General features: G+C 40.6%; 1 protein-coding gene across 1 annotated transcript in view; it reads left to right on the top strand.

Moving 5' to 3' along the window:
• The first annotated feature begins 7,263 nt into the window (after positions 1–7,263).
• ccbe1 (collagen and calcium binding EGF domains 1) overlaps positions 7,264–24,519 on the top strand; it is a 44,799-nt gene continuing 27,543 nt past the window's right edge. Inside the window, exons 1-2 of the mRNA XM_061813978.1 lie at positions 7,264–7,541; positions 9,169–9,246. Coding sequence (XP_061669962.1) covers positions 7,426–7,541; positions 9,169–9,246 — 194 coding nt within the window. The 5' untranslated portion in view covers positions 7,264–7,425. The remainder of the gene's footprint in view (positions 7,542–9,168; positions 9,247–24,519) is intronic.

Below are 24,519 nucleotides of genomic sequence, written 5' to 3'. Positions count from 1 at the left end.
CATAAACATACACAATCATACAGTTGGACGCCGACCTCCAGGAAGAAGAGTAAGGAAGAGCTGGGAATCTCAACCCAGAAATCCTTAAGTGGGAAGGACATAAAAAACGAAGTGTAAGAAAAACCACACAGGCATAGGTAGAACATACAAACTCCACACAGGAGAGGCCGGATTTGCGATAGTCTGGGACATTGTTGATTGTGCAAATGTTTCAGATATTCCTCAATCAATTGTACAAGTGGAGCAGATGCGACTCAGGAATGAGAGGCTAGTAATGGTCAACATATGACCTGCAGATATAAAGTATGTTTTTGTTCCCCTTAACTACATTTTACAAATGTTTCATGAGCATCAAAGATAAATTCAGTGAGGCTATTATACATTTACATCAATGACAATTTTCTTCATTCGACATATTGTGTTTTGTTTTCATTGAAGAGATTTTGAGTCTTCTGTGAACTCACAACTTGTCATTTTGTTTGTGTAAACACAGAATACAAGTCAGAGTCTTGGGTGACTAAAACAAATGTGTTTTTTGTAAAGACGATAGGCGATTTAGAATTTTCATTGCATTGTGCTTCCTCACAGCTGACACACATTTGAGCACATGAGGGGAGGGCTTGGCTTTGAACGGCGGACATGTTTTTAGGTCAATGTGTTTCCAGCTGCGTAAATGCTCCCTGCACCTGTAACTTGAAATAGAGTCAATCACTGCAACTTGTGGCCCATATACACCATAGAAAAGGCCATTTTCAGCAGAGTAAAAAGTAATATTTCGAGTAATACTTTTACCTCCTGGGTGACCTCCAGCTACTCTATTGTTTTTCCTCCTCCCTGGGGTTCAACATTTAATGGAACAGTAAGTAGTGATGCTCCTACGTTTTTGACAAATCCTTATCTTGTTCGCCCGGGGCAAAGGAAGGCTCCCCTTGTCCGTGAGAGTAAAGTCTGCCCTGTCAAAACCATAACAATGAGAGCCGATTAAAGAGGCATTTATAATTAGCGGCTAAAGAGCCCCGTCTGCTCAATCCATTGCCGTCGCAGTCAAAACATTCCAGGGGTCACTTTAAGTTTATGAACTCTGTATCTAAGAACAAAAACAAAACAATAAAGACGTGGACTGTATTTTCTCTGGTGGAGGAAGCACATCGTCACCAATCTACCGGATTACATTTGTTCTGTGCGGATCCGTGCATGTGGTGCATGCAGTGGATACATTGCAAAACGTTACTGTCCTGCCTCCACATTGACAACTTTGAAAAATTATTCAAGGACGTGCTTATCATAAGCGAACACTGAACCACTTGTTCGCTAATTTCATGCGTCCAACACCAACGCAACTCTGCTTGTCCTTTGACATTGACGGGATTGTCGAGAGAATATTCTATCCGTAGATTGAACTGGTAAATTGCCGGTTTGTGAACGAGCCCCAATGTGATGTGCTCCCATAGACGTGAACTACAAATGTAAATAATACAGACGTCCCGCTGGAAGTGAAGCCAATAAAATCTGTCTTAGGCTGAAATTTCTGCCCCAGCAGTGAACCACTTCCACAACCACTTCTTCACAAATCCTGATGAATTGAGGCTGTCACTCCACATGCCACAGAGCTGCACTGACCTCTTTATACTCCCTTTAATTTGTCATTATAAGAATATTCATGATGGCCAAAGGTGAGACGCGCTCAATTTTCAAAAACCCTGCGGCTCCTTTTGGGAAAAGCTCTGGAGGAGTTCTGAGCATTTCTAATTGAGGAGGTTGGATCTTGGCGAATGACGAGAAGTCAAATGAAATGGAAAGCAGATCAATGGGAAACACGCAGGGACTATCCGCGCTGAGGACAGCAGAGAAAGTGAAGCCGTGTGGTGGGAATAATGAAGACCAGTCTGCCAGTTCAGCAACAGCTGTGCTCCTCAAACAAGCGTCCCCCCTCACCCCTCTTCTTCATACATTATAAATTTATTTCATTCTGCTCAGAGACTGAAGCCAAAATACAGTATACAATTGAATTGGTCGCATTAAGGCTGGTTAATTCCTCATTTTAGTCGGAATAAAAATCATGTGTTGGTGCGGAGCGCCAGCCAAGAGCCCCCTTGAGTGGCAAGGAGGCAGAATGGGCTCACCACGCATAGGGGATTTTTAAAACGTCACAATAACCTCGTCAGGCCCCTACCTTGCCTCACAATACTGCCAATGCTATGCTATATGCATGTGATACCGTAAACGCACACGTTCATCAAATGGTATCCTGTCATCAGTCTGACCGGCATGTTAAATAATCACTGTGCCACTTGGAATGATTGACATGCAGTCTTCCTGCACTGAAAAGGATAAAATAGACATTGCTTAGCTTTGAAAAACTGAAGTAATGTGTCATATTTAATATTTTAGTTTTGAAAAGGATTGATTTTGTGTATTCTTAAAGTCTAACCTGAATTTTTTTCATTTCATGTACTGTAAACCATGTTTGTCAGGATTAGCCCAAATGTTGGCTCTTGTTGACTTGCATAATTTAGTTTTAAAGCACAGCAGCTGCAGTCGGTCCTCCTACAGATTCACTCACTCAGTCAAGAGTCACGAAAGGCATAACATTTTACCTTTATTAAGAAGATTTTCTGTTTATCTGAGAGAAAAATAAGTTTTTAGGCAGTTTTGCCTTGCAACTGGCTGGCGACCAGTTGAAGTTGTTCCCTGGGTCTTTCCCAGAGTTAGTGGGATATGGTCCAGCATGCCCAAAACCCTGGGGAGGATAAGCAATATGGTTAAATTAATGGATGGATGTCAATGTCGCTCCATCCGCCTGCGTCAGCAATGGATGCGGAAATCACATTCAGTAAATTATGTCCTTTCAAAAATGAAATATTTCAGTTCGGTGTATATATGTTAATTTAAACTACATCCATCCATTTTATTCGCCACTTATCCTCACCAGGGTCACGGGGAGTGCTGGAGCCTCTCCCAGCTGTCAATGGGCAGGAGGCGGGGTTCACCCTGAAATGGTTGCAAGCCAATCGCAGGGCACATCGAGACAAACAGCCGCACTCACAATCACACCTTGGGGCAATTTAAAGTGTCCAATTAATGTTGCTTGTTTTTGGGAATGTGGGAGGAAACTAGAGTGCCCGGAGTAAACACACGCAGGCACGGGGAGAACATGCAAACTCCACACAGGCGGGTCCGGGATTGAGCCCGGGACCTCAGAACTGTGAGGCCAGCGCTTTACCAGCTGATCCAGTGTGCCGCCAAATGTAAACTACAGTAATATAAAAAAAATACGTTGAAATTAAAATTGAATTTAAACGTGTGACATCAAGTATTTGAATTGTGTTTTTGAAATATGCTAATAAGGTAAAGCGATTATACAATTGACATATGGACTGACCATTAATTGCCATTAATTGTGATTGGTCAGTCTATATGTCAATCGTTTACACTCACCATCGTAATTTGTCAGAAAGTCTCCTCCACTTTCAGAAGTCATTAATGAATCTCCATGGCAATCATTATACACACCATAGTAATTGATCGGAATACCTCTTCCACTTACTGGAGTCATTGTTCAGTCTACAAGTCATTCATAACACACAGGATACGAATGTCTTTTTCAATTTCTGAAGTTACTGGCGTAGACTAGTTTGTGTTTTATTATTAACAATGAGAAAACAAACGCACGCAATCAGCTTTTTGCGAACTAAAACGGCAGCACGTGGCAGACAGTGTAAACAGCCAATATCAATGAAAGGTAGTATAGTCTTTTTTTTAAAGTCTCTGCTACCACCCAACACGAAAAGTGCTTTTTCCTTCTCACCTTTTATCAAGAAAAAAAAAAACATGAACGCCAACTTTTCTGGTCGTAAAAAACAAAAAAAAAATGTTGGAGGCTGAACAGAGTTAATAACTTGCAGCTTGTTCCCAGCAACAAAGGAAACCTTGAAGCAGGATCCAATAATTCCTTCTCGTTTTTGGTGTTGTTGAGGGGCTGACAACCCATCTGTCTGCAGAAAAGCTCCAATACGTTACCACAGCTATATTTCACCACAATGTACAACATGTACAGTATGTGTCTGTGTGTGTGTGCGCATGTTCCTTAAACAGTTTCTTTTGAATAACAAATATCATTTTTCATTCATTTTTTCTGTTTTGTTTTAATCACAACCTCAACGTTCTTTTTTTTTTTTTTTGGTGGGGTTGAACTAGTACAAATGCTTTAAACTGGTCCTGTGGTTTATTTGTAATTTCTAAAGCTTTATTTTATGTCGGAATTTTAATGCTAGAAATGTTAGAAATGTTGAGCATGAAATTGTATTCTTTGGCTCCCATTCTGTTCACTTCATCCAGATCCTCCCGATTTGGATTCTCTCGTCGATTGAACAAGCATTGTTCAGTTTGGGCCTAAATTATATGAAATGGGCAAAGTAGTAAATAAATAAAACAAGTTACATTGTTATTATACTTTCAGCAGGATAATTTGTAATTTCTGAAGTCATCTTTCCACAGTGATGTGCAACTCTTCAGTGGTCAGTCTACATGTCAATTTATGGACGCACGTGACTGTGATAGGTTGGCATGCCTCTCCCGCTTCATGCAGTTATTGATTTGTCATGCATCACTCATTGATCAGTGTACATGTCAATCATTACAACGGCTCAGTGATTGGACAGAATTTCTCTGGCTGCCATTTAGTCATCACTCGTTCTACACAGTACATCAATCATGCATTGAAAAGTGATTGGTTAGCATATTTCGTCCTCTTCGTATGGTCATTTTGTGCCCCCCCCCCCCCCCATTTCCAGGTCACTTGCCACTGTGGCGGATAATACAGCTATTCCCACTAGCCACTTTTTTGGGTTGTCCTTTTTCTTTTTTTTTTTTACTGTTTTTTGCAAGTGCTTGCCATTTTAAAGTTGTCTACGTTGCGTCTTTGTGACATAATGATAAAACTTTGTTTATATCAAACTTAACTGTTAAAGCTACAAAACCCAAATGACTGCAGGAGTTGCCTTTTGGCATCAGCTCTACTTCTATAGCCAAAATATTTTTTTGTCCGGGCTTTCAAAGGGCTACAATTGACTTTGCCTGGGTTGCGGTTTGACTCGTATTGCATTAAAAAAAAAAAACACAGAGACAGGGAATAAATGATGCCTTCACTTACAATCAGAAACATCAATATTGGACAATAAAACATGAAAGTAAAGTATTTATGATCAAATAGTAATACAGTAACAACTCATTTTATGAAAAATACGACCAGAATAATTCCTGGTTTTGACATAACGCCCATGTCAACATTTGTGCAGGATTACTACACAGCATTCCCATTTACATACAACATACATACAACTGAAGTTAGTGCCTTCATTAAAAACATGAAAAGATTATTTCAACTAATGTATTTTTAACAGATTTAATGTATTTCGCTAAAATTTGAATTATTGTATATTTTGATTGAATTATTACCTAAAATCTAGTATAGTCCTTTGCATCATGTCAAATAAATTGATGCAGGTTAGGGCTATTCATCCATCCATCCATGCATTTTCTTACCCGCTTATCCTCACGAGGGGAGTGCTGGAACCTATCCCAGCTGTCAATGGGCAGGAGGCAAGGTACAACCTGAACCGGTTGCCAGCCAATCACAGGGCACATAGAGACAAACAGCCTCACTCACAATTACACCTAAGGGGCAATTTAGAGTGCCCAATTAATGTCGCATGTTTTTGGGATGTGGGAGGAAACTGGAGTACCTGGAGAAAACCCACACAGGCACGGGGAGAACATGCAAACTCCACACAGGCGGGCCCGGGATTGAACCCGGGACCTCAGAACTGTGAGCCCAACGCTTTCCAGCTGCCCACCGTGCCACCTTGGATTATTCATATACACATTTATTTATTCATTCATTCGGTAACCCTTTTTTCACTTTCTGTTTACTTCAGGATTTACTTTTGGTCAGTACACGTGTCAAGCATTCCACACAGCATAGTAATTGATAGTTTGGAGAATAGGGAGGTCTTACATTTTTTTCAGCAGTTTATTTTTAGGATTCACCTCATATTTTGTATTTTTTTTCCTGTGAGATCTTAATGCTGGATGAATGGATGTTGAGCAATACATTGCATTGTACTTTGGCTTACATTTCATTAAGTTACTTATTTTAGATGATTGATTTCATCCTGATCTCACAACGTTTTGGCATTTATTCCATATGAGGTGTTCAGAAGAGGATGAAGAAATATGATGCGTCATCAAAAAACAGTCAATTCTTTATTTTTAGTTAATTTCTCCTGATTTTAATCTGACTGCTTCCAGTAAATCCTCCTCCCTCGCACAGATGGAACATACCTTGGAGTGTGTTCTTGTGTTGCTATGGTCATGATGACTTTGTGAAGATTATAGTTCACATTCAATACAATGTAATATATGTAATGTAATTATATTATTGAGATAAAAAAAAAAGACTTTTCAACCCCAACTCTATTATTTGTGCTCTTATTTCCTTGTGACTAACAAAGGTCATCGGTCAGTACAAATACAAATCAGTTGGGTGGCATGCCTCGCCCACTTCATGAGACCATTGGTCAGTATAGATGCCAATCATTCATTTTTGGGCGCCTGACTTGTATGCTTGTCTCCCCTGGTTTATTTAGACATTGGTCAGTGTGGGTTGGCGTGCTCCTCAATTCCGATCCAGACGTTTGCCAGAAAAGATAACAATAAGCAGAGGCAGCAACCTCATTGGTCAGCATGTCATTCCAACCTGATGCAATCAACATATTCATCATTATGAGCAGAATAATGATTGGTCCATATGCCTCCCCCACTTAATGCCGTCGACATCAGTCGCTATAATCAGCACTGTAATTCATTGGTCAGTCTATATCGCTCAGCCTTCACCAGTTTACACTAGTTCAAGAAGTGCATTTCATGGTTATAGTGCTGAATATTGAATAGAAAGGATATTTGTGGGGTAAATGGCTTGGGAAAAAGCTCATAATGACGTAAATGAAATTGATTTAGTAATTTAATTGTTACCATATTAAAGGCCATTCAATATTTTGGCGATGTTAAATGCACTGTCTGTTATGAGTCAAGTTAGTTGTCTTTTGCGGTGAAGAGGAGGAGGAGCAGGAGTTTGTCTCTGCAAAAAGTCTCCTCTTTTAAGGAGGAGGCATGGGGGCTGGCTGGGGGCAGGAGTGTAAATCCAAGGGGGGGATTAGAGGCAGCGCAGTGTGATGTAAAGTCCTCTTTCTCCGCCTCAGTGGGTCGAGTCAGGGTGGACTGCTCAGTGCAGGAGGGATTTTCTGCTCACATGCGCGGCACCTCGGTGTGGAACTGCCAGAGGAGGAGAGTTTTGACTTCTTTTTGTTTTTGGAGGTGGCACACATGTGAAAAGGTGAAGGAGCTTCAGGAGCATCGGTCACGGACATGGGTCACATTGATGGTGCCACTCTACTAGCGTTTGGTGCCGTCGTGTGTGCAGCTCTGCTGTGCGACTCTGGTGCCAGCTTCATCAGGACCGCACACGGGATGGACGCATCTCAGTACGTGCTTCTTAGCTCAGCCACTTGGTTGGCATTCAAATAATGTCCCTTACAGATAGGTGGGTAGACAGACTGTTGGATGGATAGGTACTGTAGATAGCTCGACTGATAAGGAGAGGAATAGATAACTGGATAGATGGTGTTGGTAGATGCATACAAAATGGAGAGTTAAATAGATAGATGGCAGATTGATAGGTGGATAGATAGATGATACGTAGATTAAGTAGTATTGGGTAGATGGTGTGGATCAGTGTTTCAGTGGATCAGTCGATGGACAGATAAATATACAGCAGATTATGTGGATAGGTGGAGGTGGATGAAAGGAAGGATGGAGAGTGGAATGATGGATTTGTTGACTGATTAGAGTCGATGATAGGTAGCCTATTCGATTGATTCATTGATAGATATGTAGTATAGATGAGCAGGTTTATAGGTAGGTAGGTAGGTAGGAAGGAAATTAGGTATGTAAGTGTTGGTGAGGGGATTCATGGATGATAGATACTGTAGGTGATTGATTCATTGGTAGGAGAATGTATAGATGGACACTTACTCTAGGTGGATAGGTAGATGATAAAATAGGTAGATATAGTAGATGAATGGTCAGGTAGATATTTAGATTGAAAGATAAGATAAAGATAAATACACTATTGCCAAAAGTATTTGCTGAGATGCCTTGACTCATGTATGGTCTGAAATGACATCCCTTTCTTCATCGATAGGGTTTAAAATGACATTTTTCTACCTTTTGTCGGTATAAGAGCTTTTACGCTTGTGAAAAACCTTCCCACAACAGTCAGGAATGTGTGTTGGGAATTTGTGAGCATTCTTTCAGAAACGGATTTGTGAGGTCATAAAGTGATGATGGACAAGAAGGCCTGGGTCTCAGGCTGCACTCTAATCTATCCAAAAGGTGTTCTATCAGTTGAGGTCTGAACTGTGCAGGTCAGGACTCTGTGCAGGCCAGACACACCATCACCATTACCCACACGTCTACCGAACTTGCTTTGTGTTGTATTGGTGTACAATCATGTTGGAGGAGTAAGGGCCAGCCCCAAACTGTTCCCACAAAGTGGAAAGCAATAAGCTGTTCAAAACGTCTTGTTAGGCCGAACGCTTCAGAGTTTATTTCCATGGAACCAAGGAGTCAGATTTTTTTGGGACAATTCCATGCTCCCAACTTTGTGGGAACAGGTTTTGATTTTCTAACATGCCTTTGCACCAGTGCACAAAGCTAAGTCTTAAAGACATGGATGAGAGATTTTGGTAGGGATGAACTTGACCTGGACTGCACAGAGTCCTAACCTCAAGCTGATACAAAACATTTGCGATGAATTAGAGTGGAGACTGAGAGTAAGCCATTATTATCCAACATCAGTGTGCGACCTCACTAATGTGCTTCCGGAAGAAATTTCTGTAAATTGTTTTGATAATATGTAAACCAACAGGTGGAGCAAATCAGTGGCCAGGATTCAATTAAATCGAATAGACTTTTCAATAATTATCAGTGAAAGAGTTTAGTTTATCTTGTCAGTCCTTCAAGTTGCTTTGAACAGTTAAAATCGTGACCAGATCATACATTGTGTTCGGGAATATCATGTAAATAATCCAAATGTTTTTGTTTCCTCAGCGAGTGTCCCGACAACAAAATCCTAACTGTGGAGTATCCCTGCATCCAAGCTGGAGGGAAGACCACTAAATGCTTCAGGTAAGACATCCTGATAATATTCCTTTAAAGCACCCTGTCCTACAATGTCCAGGTTCTCTGGACCCAAACACCCACATAGTGTATTCCCACAAATGGTTAAAAAAAAAAAAAAAATCATCTTTAAGAGCATAGAAACTTTGAACAAGTCCACTTACGAGACATTAACATGATCATAATTCGTGCTTCTGCATTCCAGGATGCGTTTTGTAACCTCACCACCATGTCCATTTTTTCCATCCATTTGATATTTGACAGCAGAGGATGTGATTCGTTACTTTAATTGCCCTCGTCTCACAGAAGAAGAAGTGGGAAAATTAAACAAACTCGTCATTTTGAGGGCATACCCACCCGCACTTTACATTAATAGCTACGGAAGGAGTCACTTTAGCTTCTTGTGTTAGCTGTGTACAAATGAATTAGAGCTACATAAGTTGTATGAAAGCCACTCAAAGCTCTGTTTATTTTCTTTTAGCTGTTTGAGAACATTTTAGTTGTGTCATTGGCTTTGTTAGTGTTCTGCTAATGATTTAGCTCTGTTTTAGTGTTGTGTACACCTGGACTTGCTGTGTGCTGGAAACCAGTAGACATTTTAGATTTTTTTTTTAGCTGCTAGCTAACCTTGTACCTGTGTAATGGGTTGTTTTATTTGAGTGCTAAGGATTTAGCACTGCTTTTGCTGAGTGACTGTTCTGCTTCCTGTGGAGTTTTTTCCTCAATCAAAATTAGGAACTAATCAATTAACTCAATGGTAATTACACTAACTTCTATTGAAACTTTACTCTTGTGAACTTGTTTCCTCTCAAAAGGTCTCTGAAATAATATTTTCCTTTATGAGTTAATGTTATCCTAATTTGGACAAACAAGTTACAATATAAAAGTATATAATATGATAATAATATAAAATACAAATTATTTTAAAATGAAATTTCAGATAGTAAAATAATAGACCCGGTTGTATAAAAAAAAAGTTTGAACATTTAATAATAAAATAATAGTTGAAAATTCCAATCTGTTTAAAAAAAAAAAAAAACGGCCATTCAAATATATAAAGTCAACACAAAATGTCCACATGCACAAACTACCTAAGGTACGGGCCTCCAAAAAATTTTGAAAATAGCTGGCAAACCAAAGAGATTCAAACCCCAATGGTCCGGTACTGTTCTAAACAGCAGGAGCGAAGAAAGTTGAGGGTTGTGTCCACGTGTCCAGCGTCAGCAAAGTCCTCTCTGTCTGCTAACGTTGAGAAGCTCTCCTCATCGTCATTGTCGTCTTCTTTATCGCTGTCAAACACAGGCCTTGCTAGCTTGCGTTAGCTTGTCGCTAGCATCCTAGCAAAGTCCCATGCATCCACATAGCCTCTGTATTAGCAGCTAACTCCACCACGCTACGGCGTAATTTGAGTAGTCCACTCAAATGACACACTACCACAATTGACTTTTCAACAGTTTGATACATGCTATTAACTTTCCTCTTTCCTTCATCTAACTGCAATGAGTCCTTCGTGCTCTTCTCTCCCGCTCCTGTCTCGCGAATGTTCTCCCTAAACATGTCACTTCCTGTCCTTAATTCCTTCTTAACGCGTTATTGGTTAAAAAAAATTAATTGACAATTTATTTTTCACAAAAATATTAAACACATTTCAATACAAAGCCCCTAAAAGAAAATACATTCAGCACACACCTGAACAAATATTCCACCACCCTTGTATAAAGAAAACCTGTAACTTAATTGCTACTCTATTTATTTGAATTTTTAACAGTAGCAATTTTTAACCATGTTACATAATGATTTAGCTCCAAATCATGTATCGGTGTGATCTCCTTTAGTCGCTATGCGCTAATAATTTAGCACCATAATAACATCATGCCAAAGTGAGTAAAGACAATGTACAAATAATTGACATTTAACAGTGTACGTTCCATTTACTGCTCTGTGGTTATCATCACACATCCTTCTGGTTGCGCAGTGTAAAAATAGACAGAATAGAGAATTCAATGCAGATTTATGTCGGAATGACAAGCGCACGGAGCTTCCCACACGCCAGGGGAACACGTCAGTGAGTCCTTTTATTATTTAGACAAGTTCCCCTTGAAGGCAAAACTGGCTGGCGTATAGTCAGGATGCTCTCACAGTCGCGGTCGGACTGCATCTCGTTTGCTTTCTTGGCCTGTTGAAAGCCGAACGACTCTGCAGGGGGTAGTTTTACATGAAGATGGATGTCATCTTGTTATTATTTTTCCCCCTCTTGGATCAATTTTTTTTTCAAATAATAGCTCACGACTGATAGGTTGAGATGGGTTTATTGGGGGCCTGGTTTAACTGGCTGAAACCAAGAGCACACACATGGTAGACTGTTGTAGCAAAAACAGGAGAAATATGTGTTTTCTAACGTAAAATAATTTTGACATTGATTTTATTAGTACTGGCCACAAAAATTTGTTCTCTTCTCAATCTTTTATTATTCCATTTTGTAGCTCATGATATTCAAATCAAATCCAAATTTGGTTCTATGGAAAAAAAGGTTGTCGAAGGCTTTCTGAATCAGCAGGTGTCCCTGTATCCTGTCGCCATTCGGGCATTTCATCCAACTCTTTAAAAAAAGAGTAACATGAAAAAAACGTGAGTCGGCTCATTTCGTTTACTTCATGCACTCATTTGTGTCAATAACATAATAACAATGATAATCATAGTATAGTCTAGTTTACACACAAATCTTTATGTACATCTCAGTGATTGGTCGTCACTTGATGATTTCATTACGCTCATCACCATGATTGCTTGGCATGTCTCTTAATATGTATATATATACCAGGGGTGCCCAACCTGCTGCTCTCTTTAACTCCTTTCGTGTGGCTCTCATGAAGGCACGAAAGCATATCGACGTTCTAGTTATGTGCGTGCGGGCACGTACTTTGCTTGAGTTCATTACGGTATTTGCGAGTGAGCATTAGTTGGGTTTATTATGGTTATTATAGACTGTTTTCAACCACGTGACTACATCTGGGGCACCTGGTCGTGTTGGATGGGTTCACTCTACTGACATGCCGTTCCTGCTAATGCTTTTGCATAAAGACCGGAGTTACACAAATGTTCGTACGACTGTTAAAAGTGACGCATGATGGGTAAAAAGACTTTGAAAAATTATCGGTGCTCATTAAATGTTGTTTCAAGAAACCGTTACGACAAGAAGTGCGCTTTGAGCGACAAAATCAACCCATATGCCTTGGAGAAACACAAACGGAGCACACAAGTGTGGGCCTCAGTAACCTATCATCGTCAACTATCTCCTCTTCTTGACAAGTGCTTATACCGTTGACTACCTAAATAATTACAACGGTCTGGAGGCCTACAACCAATTCATCAATGGCTGGGTTTGGCTATCCATTGTAAGCAACCCGTGTCTCCACACTGCTAAGGTTATTGTACCGCACAATACAATTTAAATATGTACCACGTGACTATAGTCAGTGTTAAATTATGTTGATTATACCAACAAAAGAGGTGTAGATTATTATTTCAGTTTTGTTACCGAGAGGGAGAGAAAGAGAGAGGTTCGAGTCCCAAGTGGAGCCTGAACCTTTTTCTCCACTTCCACGGCTACATTTTTAACTCAACTCACGAAACAGCTCGCGGTGCGGTAACTCGTTTTTGCAAACTTATTATAATTAAACAGGAAATACAGATTTTGGTGACATGCATTGCATTCACACACGAGTATTGTGCTTGGCTGCTAGATCAGCTCTGCTAATACGAAACAGCTACATTGTCGCCGTTTCATTGCTAAGAGCTCCGTTTTCTCGCGCTGGCTCTTGATCACAGTTGGCAGTCAAAAGAAAGATTTTTGACAATGTCCGTTTGAGCAACCGATAACATAGCAGTGCACCCCAATTCATACGCCTTTCTGAAATGATTCCTGCTGAGTTACGTGTGTTTACGTGAATTCACCAAACCAAGATGGCGCCACGCGTTCTAAATCGGAAGGTGTGTGGCGTCAGTCGAAAACAGTCTATCGTGACAACAAGCTCAGTGTGTATGTGTCCATTGGCCGTCACCGTATGAATGAGACAGGACTGCACAGCGGGAGTGGGGAAAGGAAAAAAAAAACGCTATGGCGACCGGGGAAGAGCGCCATTACTCTTCCCGTCGCCCAGCTCAGCTGTGCAACGAGAGAAGGAAGAGTTAACCCCAAGCAGGACCACCTTGGCATGGAGAAGAGCACTGCGTCTCCTGACCACGGTCACATGACTGCAGCGGGAAAGTTTATGTATTTTTGCAAAACTGGCTGTCGCATTGAATGAAAATAGCTCGAGGTTTCCCAGTCGAATGGGGATCGTGGAGAAAATAATTTGTCCATTTTGCTTTCAAAATGCGAGGGAGAGATGCAGAGTTAAATGAAAATATATGGATGAACACAGGACCCTTTTACCAGAGTGGGAGAGCACATGTTTTTATGGGCGGTGAGCGCAACCGCCAGCCACTCTGCCTTTTGTTTCAGATGTCTATCGCATTTCACAGCTTCAAATCTTCACTTGAGCTCACTCCATGCTAACATTGACCTGGAGTTTCCAAAAGGGACTAAACTTCCCACTCACGATTTAGTCACTTTGAAAAATCACACAGAAGAGCAGATCTAGTTTTTAAAAGAAATAAAAAAACATCCAGAGACGAATGCTTGGATCATATCAAGTGATTTGGAACATTGGAAGGGCCAGAAGACTGTACACTGAAGGATAATTTATTTAAAAAATGTCTCAGTGATGTCACTTAAATCTTGGTGTCCTGAAAACAAAAATCTTAAGGAAATGGTAACGGACCTTCAACTGTCCCGTCACACTGTTGAGCAGAGAATATTGGACATTAGCATGGCCACTGATTCACAGTTGAACTCAGATCTCGAATCATGTGAGTATTCTACTGCTGCATCAGAGGAGAATTGTGCCATGCAAGACAAGCCTTGGTTGAACTGGTAGTGCATCTGCGTGAGAGAGCACACAATTTTATTTATTAAAAATACTGGCCTGTGGTCTGTAGGAGTCGATTTTTCTCATCATGTTGGTGTGTGACATTTACAATAAATCTGACAAAGCAAAGGTGTGTGTGAGGAGACAATGATATCCATGTGTATGATGTGGCTCTTTGCCGTGACACTAAAAAATGTGGCTCTTCATTTCCGATTTGCATATACTCATTGGTCGATCTTCATGTCAATAAATATGATCCACCATTAGTGGTAAGTTTACCTTGAAAAAGTAACTTACTTACTTTACTGATTACCTGGTTGTAATGTCGCACATCCAGCAATTTTCTTCGCCGCTTATTCTCACAAGGGTTGCGAGAGTGCTGGAGCATATTCCGTCTGTCATCTGGCAGGAGGCGGGGTACAATCTGAACTGATTGCCAGCCAATCACGGGGCACATAGAAACGGACAACAGTCGCACTCACAATCACTCCTAGGGGCAATTTAGAGTCTCCAATCACTGGATGTTTTTGGGATGTGGGAGTAAACTCGAGAGGTTTGATTCAAACCATGGTATTTTGTCAACCCTTCAAAAAAAAAAACATACTCATCGTTTGACTGACTAAATTTTGTTTTCTTTTCATGTCCTATCTGTCATTTCTCTTTTGACAATCCTATGTTCCTCCAAGACGGTGAAGCTATAAATGGGTCTCAAAGTTAGTTTCTGAATCCTACCAGGTAGAATTAACCATTTTGTAATTTTGCAAAGTGGGTGCAGCTAGTCTCAGAGTCTGAATTTGATCAAAGCCGCAATATTATTAGACTAATGCATCACTAAGTAATACATTACTGGCATCACCATCTCACACATTATGTTAAGCAGTGTAAATAGGAGCCCCTCATAGCGTAAACAAGGCCTCAGCTTCATTCTACTACGCACTCGGATGTGCTAACACAACACACGTCAGTAAAACGTACACAAATGTAAACGTTACAATGGCAACATGTTTCGGAGTTGCGAGGGGTCTACTCAACACTTTCACATAAGTCATCCCAGGAGCGCCTCGAGAGGGGAAGAGCGAGTGTGAGAGTGATGCTGTTATACTGCATTTGACTGGCAACCAGTGAGTCCTTCATCGCCCGAAGCGCCGGATCTTTTTTTCCGTGTGATTGGCATTGACGTGTTAAGCGTTTAGAAGCGGCGGTCCTGGCCTCTGTCCAAACAGCCTGGCTAATTACGTCAATTATGGTGCTTCAACCACCCTCGGCTACGAGTTCTCTTGACTCAGGACGATTGCCTGACACATTCTATCATGTTGTACAGCTGCTGCGTTGCGCCACATGGCCACGTTTGACCTAAAATTATTCAAATAAGTCCAGCAACACATGTTGCTATTAATAACAATTAATTGTATTGCTTTTTTGTCCTGAACTATGGTAGCATTGCCAATGGCTGTAGATTTTTGGAATTACATTTCTGCAAAGTGTCAAGTGAAAGGGGAGTTTAAGATTAAATAAAGACAGGTACAGTTAATCGCCACAATTCATTGTCCACCTTTTCCAAATTGACCAAACATTTTCTTTTCTTGACGCAGAACTAACTCTCAGCTATTCACCAAAAAACTCACGCATTTGCAGCTTTTATTCTTATTTCTGGAACAACCTAAGGCACAAATGTCCCAATTTCGCACCTTCGAGGCCACGTAATTGCAAGACCATTTAACATTTTTAAAGATTACACTGCTTACTCTTATCTTTTAGGTGTGTATAGAGTGGATTTAGCTCGATTTTAGGAAACAATCTTGTTCTATATTGATTGTGTTCAATATGCACGACCAAAACTCTTGTACGACTTCATCTGAGTCGCGCCATGAATTGTGATGCGGAACAGAATGTAATCAATAAAAAAGCGCCCTGATTCTGCAAAAGGAAAACACTGTAAATAAAAACAATTTGAATCTCGTGCTTTTTTTTTTTGCATAAAAGTGTGTTACTCAGAGAGCAAGAAGTAGTTTCCAAAGCAAGTTGTTTATTGGTGGACGGTGACATTTTACAAAGCTGCTGACTTTGGCAATAACCAAGAACACTCAGCAAACATCTGCACATTTCCAGAAATGTTTCTTCTTCTTCATTTTCATGAGATCACGTGTGATCCCATGAGATTTTGCAATTGATGGTGGAACGAATCATTATGTGTGTGGTGTACTGTGTTGAGATTATTGGAACGCACCACAAACAACACGACCAGATTTTTTAACATCATGTGTGGGATCTGTTGCAGATAAAAAAAAAAATAATAATCTTTTAAGATCTGAAAAATCCTTCTGTGTACCAGGCCTAAGATGCAACAGGATGGCGCCAAAGCTGGATAGGAAAATAGTCATTGAGGAAGGAGGGTTGTGTTTTGAATTACAAGTTTAATTAATTCCACCACCGATCTCGTAACTCAAAACACATGTATCTCAAATCATATTTCCACATTCAAAGGATTGAAAATGTCACTAATCGGTTCCACCCCCTAACCAACACCAACAGAAAATGTCATGTGTTTTTAAAAAGAAAAATAGTAGCCCTACGATATTGTGCAGTACTTTGTAAAAAATATGCAGCAGTAACAGAATTAAATTGAAGGCAAATAATTCATCTTTTTCTTTTTCATCATGATTATATGCTTTAATTCAACAGGCTTCCTTCTTGTGTAAACAGCTTGTGACCTTGTCATACTGTTATGCAGACAAAGTCGATAATACACTTCCATTTTATTATGGAACACAAAGACCGTCACAACTAAGATGCAGTGTATTAGTCGTTTTCTACAGAGGATAAGGAATATATGCCACAGATCTTTGTTGCATTGTCTGGCTACAAATGTTGTTGCACTATCCATCCATCCATCCATCCATTTTCTGAGCTGCTTATCCTCACAAGGGCCACGGGAGTGCTGGAGCCTATACCAGCTTTCTTTTTGCAGGAGGCGGGGTACACCCTGAACTGGTTGCCAGCCAATCACAAGACATTTAGAAACAAACAACCATTCAGACACAAAGTCACACCAGAGGCCAATTTAGAGCCCCCACTGAATGACTAAGATCTTTGTATCTCAGCCAGGATCCCAAATTTCAGATATTTGCTCCACCTGTATATTTTTGCTCTACTGAGTGACTATCAAATGCTCACACTAACAAATGACGAGGGTCATGTTATTGCTTAAGAATTGCTTATTTTATGGGTTGCAATACGATGCATGTATGCATTTATGATTCTTTTAGTTTTCAAAGCAAATTTCTGTAGATGGAATGGCGGACAAACACATCTACCTCACAGTTCTGAGGACTGGGGTTCAGATCCTGTTTTGCATAATATATGTATTCAGCTTTTGCAGGAGACAACCCCCCCCCCCCAAAATCTGAGTGATTCAGAATCAGAGTATGGATGTGAAATGTTTTGTATTTCTTTTTTCTTTCTTCTTTCTTTAAAGGTCTAGCGACATCCCGATATACATTTTAAAATTTATATTGTGATGAAAACTACACATAATATTATTCACTTCAATGTCTATACGAAAAAAAATGAGTGGAGAGCGTGTCATTCATGTGCCAAGTCTCACTTGACATCCTATTTTGCCTGCACCATCATTTAAGGCCGTCACACTGGGAATGTCGCCATAGAAACACATTGAGCCACCTGCTATGGCAAATGAACAAGAGAGATTTTCAGATTTTTCTGATTACCCTTCTGGGACTGAAGCGCTTTTTTTGAAGAAGAGAACATCTCAGAATCGAGTGAAGTGACAGGGGCAATATTACCCTATTATTTTGAACCATATTTAGATGATATGCGGATCACTTCAAACCAACAACAGACTCCCTGACAGACGGACGACAAATTTGATGAAATGTTCAAAATGACAGGCCTATAATTGTTCGATTTACTCACTCTTTTCCAAGTCTTGCATATGTAGCGTACTCAGGAAGGAGGAGTCATGCCGGGCGAAGTAAGTACGTCAGCGGTACCCAAACACCGGTTGCCGGTGAGAGGGAGAGCTCCTTTCTCCTCGCCGCCAGCTGTGTGACAACACAGGCGAGACAGCCTCCCGGCCCGTCCCGCCTCCGCGTCAGGAGAAGCGGCAGCTAACTGTGGCGACCACTGATATGACGCGGCTCTTTTGTTACGTTCTGAGAGAATTACGTCTTCGGACGCCGACGGAGCTCTTTATTCGTCCTGTTGCTAACGAACAAGTAAACGAGCACTACCGATTTGACGCAGCTCTTTTGTTATGTTCTGAGAGGATTACGTCAATAGACTCCGATGGAGCTTTTTAGTAATCTTGCTGGTATCGAGCAAGTCAACGGACATTACTGATATGACGCGAATCTTTTGTTACGTTCTGAGAGAAGGATTATGTCGTCGGACGCGGACGGAGCTTTTTATTATTGCTGCTTTTGGACAAGTTCTTCGAGTTTGGTGACTATACATCTAGTTAGCTAGTTAGCTCGTGTTACACGCTACTAAACTCTATCATTGTATCATCTATTTTATTGTTTTGTGTTGTATTGTACTGTGTGTGATTAAATTGTCTTAAACGCAACACAAGTGCTTTGTTATATTTTGACGGTTTGACCAAGGGAATTTATTCTAAATTCACATGTAACATATGGTAGAAACTGTGAGACAAATTAGTCCCCCACAACTATTATTTTTTTCAATTGCTCTATACGCACCTCGCTGTCATTTAGAACCCACAAAGCTCTCATCCTTTGCACCTGTACAATCCATTTTTACCGACGAACCGGGTCTTTTGGAAATGTGTGAAGAGTTAATCTATCCTCCCGAGTGTCCGAGCAAAATACAGAAATATGACGATCCATCATTTTGGCTAACACGATGAAAAAAACGAGTAATTTTTCACCGGTAGAATAGATATAAACCAATATAAACACTCGACCTCGCTACTGCAAAAAACATCACATCCTGCTTCTTATCTTAAACAAATGCCTTAAGAAGATTTTCACGGCGGCAGATGCAAAAATACATATACGACAACATGAAGTGTGGTGAAAAAACGGATGGGTCCATTCTGGCTACCTTTTTTTAATGATTAAAAACATACTAAAAATCATGCTTTAGTGTCGGTAGACCTTTAAGTATTTTGTACTTGACTTGACACACCGTTTTCGGGAACTTGCTTCTCATTGTCTCTTTCTGTCACAGTCCTTCTTTGCAGCACTCTCTTTGTTCAGGTAGGTTTCTAAATCCAAATATAATGTTTTGGTCATCAAGCACTTTTACGGCGTCAAAATGCAGTGAGGCCCTTTGCCACCCGCTGACAAAACGACCACTTTATCCCGCATTCTGTGGTTTTCTCAGCAATGAGGCCAAAAAACGACTTTTTAACATTTTCATTGTTGTGGTCTTTTCTTGCTCGTATTACTTAGTGTTGGCGGGAAGCCACGAGCGTACATGTTGCTTCTGCCTCCAAATGTTTTGTATTCTCCATGATGGTATTTTGTGTGTGCGTGCGCGTATCTGTGGATAAATACTCTCAGCTGTGGAAGGCTCTCACATTTGAAAGACCAACAAGACAACAAGCTTGGTTTTGTTTTGACTGACGGGTCCTAAAACAAGACCCCACACAAAGACAATAATTTAAGGAAGTCCAAACATGTTAAGATTTTAATGTTCGGACTACTGGAGTCCGTCTTCTCGCAGATGTATGGCTCAACGGCAGAGTTAGTGTGACAACAGCTCGATGCTGTAATAAACAGGTGAATGAGAAAAAAAAAGAAAATGTACAAAGGAACAAGATTAGTTGGAAGAGTAAAGGGCCAGCAATAATGACATCATGCTCGAGTGAAAAACAGTGGTTGTTTCAGCCATTATTCACACAATAAAAGTATTTTGTAGATACTGTATAATGACGGTGCTCATGACGCCCTTGGGTGCACCCGCCCCCCCGGCCAGTTTGTAAAGCACTTGTGTCAGGGAACTCCACAAGACAAGGAGAAGGGAGTGAAATTTCAAAATTCACTCCTCCTGTCATGTCCTATTGAAAGCATTATTACCTTTGAAAGGTCGGAGAAGGAAATTCTGCAATCGTTCATCTTTGCTAGATTGCATGGTGAATGCAAATTTAGATAAATAAGTCTTCTTTTTCAGCATTTTTGCGGGATCTCTGCACAAATTTGGGTGATGGGCATAGCATGGCTCGACACCCACATGGGGTATAGTTTTGTCTTCATTGGGGTCCACTGAGCAATTTCGTAAACAATAATCCTGTAATATTTGTTGAATTAGTGTTTCCATTTTTCCCAACATTGGTTGATATAAATGCATTCAATGTCTTATTAAATAATTAGCTCATTGATTTACTGGGATTAATCCAATATTAGTCAACAAAAACTCACTAATTTAGCTGTTTCTTTCCTGAAATTGGTTAAATCAAGTTTTTTAATAATGTTCTTTTATTACTTTCTCTGTCTTAATAATTGGTTATTTACTGTGGGAACGGAAAGTATTCAGACCCTCAGATTTTTTTTTTAAAAATCTGATATTTGCATTTGCTAAAATCATTTAAGTTTATTTTTTCCTTGTCCAGAGTCCTTAGCACTCTGGAGAAGGTTTTCGTGCAGGATATTCCTGTTCCTGACTGCATTCATCGTTCCTTTGATTCCAACCGGTCTCTCTCAACTCAACTCAACTCAACTCAACTCAACTGTGAGTGCACTCCAGAGATACAAAAAGTGGAAGAAAGTTCTAGAAAGTCACCCATCATCACAGCCCTCCACAAGTCGGAGCTTTACGGCAGAGTGGCCTGACAGAAGCCTCTCCCCAGTGCAAGAAACATGAAAGCCCACATGGAGCTTTCCAAGAGAAAACACCTGAAAGACTCCAACGCGATGAGAAATAAAATTCTCTGGTCTGATGAAACAAAGATAGAACTTTATGGCCTTAATTCTAAGCGGTATGTGTGGAGAAAAGCAGACACTGCTCATCAACAGTCCAATACAGTCCTAACAGTGAAGCATGCTGGTGGCGCATCGTGCTTTGGGGCTGTTTTTTAGCTGCCTCTCTCACCAAGCCTCTTCTCCCCCACTTCCTCAGTTTGGTCAAACAGAAAGCTATAGGAAGGGTTCAGGTCATCCCAAACGTGTTCCATTTAAGGGTTATGGAGGTCACTGAGCTCGTAGGAATCTTGGCCAAAATTGAGTAAACAATTTGTATTGAAGCAACATCGAAATGAATGTCATTTTGGATGAGAAGAAGCAGACATTTGGGCTCCTAATGACCCCTAAAGAGCTCTTCTGGTTCGAGACTATGGCGACGTGAGGTCAACCTTACACTTTAACCGCAATCGCTTCCTGTCTTGACTCATTAGGGCGCCCGTGCAGGGTTTCCCCTGTCTGAACATGCCCAGGAAGCGTTCCCATGCATGTCAAGTCTGGACTCTGTCGCCATCAGGGGATACTTTAGATGCATTCACATCCTCACTGGTGTAGGAATGTCTGACAGGAGTTTCCATCCCGTATCCCGAAAGGAAAGATTCTGTATTTTATGTGCGGGATCTCATAAGTGTGTGTTGGCGTATCCAAACACCCACATTTGACGTTGAAGATTTTTGATGTGCGGTCAGCAAGCAATTTTTAGGAGTCTGGGAATAATGTACTTTGTTCTTTGTGGCTCATAAACCTCACGCTGATATTTTTCTAAATATAATATATTACACTCAAATATGTCAGCGTTCTCCCATTTGTGTTTAGTTCTACTCATAAATGACCAAAAATAATCACTCTTTGAGCCTTCCAGTTTTCTTTCCCATTTGTCAAAATGTGAAATTTGAACCTGGTATGCCATGTTTGCGTTCAGTCTATTCGGCACTCGAGCAATCACAATTCTGCTGTGTTCGCACGTGACCAAAAGTCCAAAAGTAGTGAATAACCGAGTTTACTTAAAGGGGACATCTTGATGAAATTATCCTCCAGTGAAAAGATATACTACCACAACATGACTTGCGAACGGGACACTACTAGTTAATCACAGACAAGCAATACATGAATAAATCTTAAACTGACAGTCTTATTGAACGACAGCAGTACTTTTACTTCCACAACTCAGTTTTAGTTTGAATGGAGAGTTTGTCGTCAAAACACAAGAGGAACATCCAAAGTTGAATAAAAAAACTGAATGAATTTGTCTTTTTGTCAAACATGCGTGGATTATTATTTGCTAGCTAAGAACATGTGAGACTAACAAATTCAACCCAGAACATTAGTTGACAACATGGTTTCTCTTCAGAACTCGAGCAATTAACACTCTCGGCCGACAGCTTTAAATGTTCAGGGATCCTTGGTTGGCATCTAATACTTAAAATGTATTTTGTGATGTGGGAGGAAACTGGAGTGCCTGGAAAAAACACTACACATGCACGGGGAGAACATGCGAACTCTGCACACGCAGAGCCAGGATTTGAACACCAGTCCTCAGGACTGTGAGGCCAACACTTACCAGCTGCGCCAACATGCCGCCTTACTTAAAACAGCTGTGTAGAATATACAGCATTGTGATTGTTTATTGCCAGCCCTTTTTTTGTCTTTTGCTGTAAAAAAAAAAACCTCTTCAATTTAGATCATATCAATTCCAATGTGGACAAGAGTTAGCTCTGGCCACAGTTCTTATCTTGGGTTTTAACTGATTTTTCACATTGTTGATCACATGAATGACTTATTGTCTTACTGCCTTTAAAACCTTCTTGTCAGAGGTGATAAATACCACAAAACACAACTAAAGCAAACCAAATAGGATTTTTATTGTCCGCTGTCTGTGTATCAATAGTGGTCTTTTCTAAGCACTTAGTTCTTGATTTACTTACCGTACAAACTATTATTGTGACCATTTGCTTACTCATTGTTTTCTGCATAAAGAACCCTGGGAAATACCAATGTGGTCAGTAAATGTTGTTATCTTTGGCCTAGCTTTAAGACTTGGACCGCACTGTGGATTTTGATACTTTTTGTGTTGAAGTAACCTGGAGGAGGTTAGCCCTTTCTCTCAAATGTAAATAATCTAAAAGTAAAATTTTATTTTTTAATAGCATGTGTACAACTCGGCGTCACGGTGGTACAGCTGTGGAGCATTGACCTCACTGTTCTGAGGACTGGGGTTCAAATCCCAGCCCTGCCTCAGTGGAGTTTGCATGTTCTCCCCATGCCCGTGTGGGTTTTCTCCAGGCACTCCGGTTTCCTCCCCCATCCCAAAAACATGCATTCATTGGAGAGTCTAAATTGCCCGTAGGTGTGATTGTGAGTGCGACTGTTGTCTATGTGCCCTGCGATTGGCTGGCAACCAGTTCAGGGTGTACCCCACCTCCTGCCCATTGACAGCTGGGATAGGCTCCAGCCCTCCCCGCGACCCTCATGAGGATAAGTGGCTCAGAAAATGGATGGATGGTAATGAAGTGACTCGTTGCAACGCCCAAGCTCGTTCTTTGGTTGTCATGGTAGCCTTTAAAACACACTAATTTCACTAGAAAAATAGAGTGGAAAGTGTGAAATGTAATTCTTTATCCTTGGGGTATTTTGATGAAAGCATGTCACGGATGTGGTCTAAAGACACCTGGAAAACTGGGAAAAAAAAACATAATGGGTCTTTTTGAGGTTGTTTGTCATGTAACCACAAATGTTTTTTCATGCCTTGTGAGTGAGTACTTTTTTTTTTTGGGGGGGGGGGGTAGTGGTGGTCAATGTCAAATGTTCCTCCAGTGACTGGGACAAAGTATGCACCTGGTCTACATCTCCAGCTCTATGACTTCCTGTCCCTCTGACTTGTCGGGAAAGAGACACAAGCCAGACATCTGCTTAGTAGCCGTCATGTTAACGTTTGGTCAAGTGGGGTAAACAATGTGTTTCACAAGTGTGACACCAGTGACAGGCAAATGAGGTCGTCAGAGGTTGTTGGTCAGACGTAAATCTCGTTCTTTCAGATGAAATGTCAAGGCCTGCGGGCAAAGTATACATCCTGCTGACTCTAGTCCCCAGTAATAATACTGAGGGAAAACACAACCAGAGTAGCATGAAGACTTCTGGTAAGGCCAAATCATGGTCGTTCGGATCAGTAACAGAGAAAAACTTTAACACATATGCCACCTCTTATATACAGTACAAATGTATTTTGTACTTTAAAGGTCCACTGTCATGAAATGCATGATTTTTAGTATGTTATTAATGAAAAAAAAGGTATCCGGAATAGACCCATCCGTTTTTTCACCACAAAACATGATTTTGACATATATGGGTTTTTGTAACTCCCGCCATGAAAATCC

This window comes from Syngnathoides biaculeatus, chromosome 3 (genome assembly GCF_019802595.1).
Source record: "Syngnathoides biaculeatus isolate LvHL_M chromosome 3, ASM1980259v1, whole genome shotgun sequence".
Taxonomy (NCBI): domain Eukaryota; kingdom Metazoa; phylum Chordata; class Actinopteri; order Syngnathiformes; family Syngnathidae; genus Syngnathoides; species Syngnathoides biaculeatus.
Note: the sequence above shows the minus strand (reverse complement) of the source record. Positions and strands in the feature narration are given on the sequence as shown.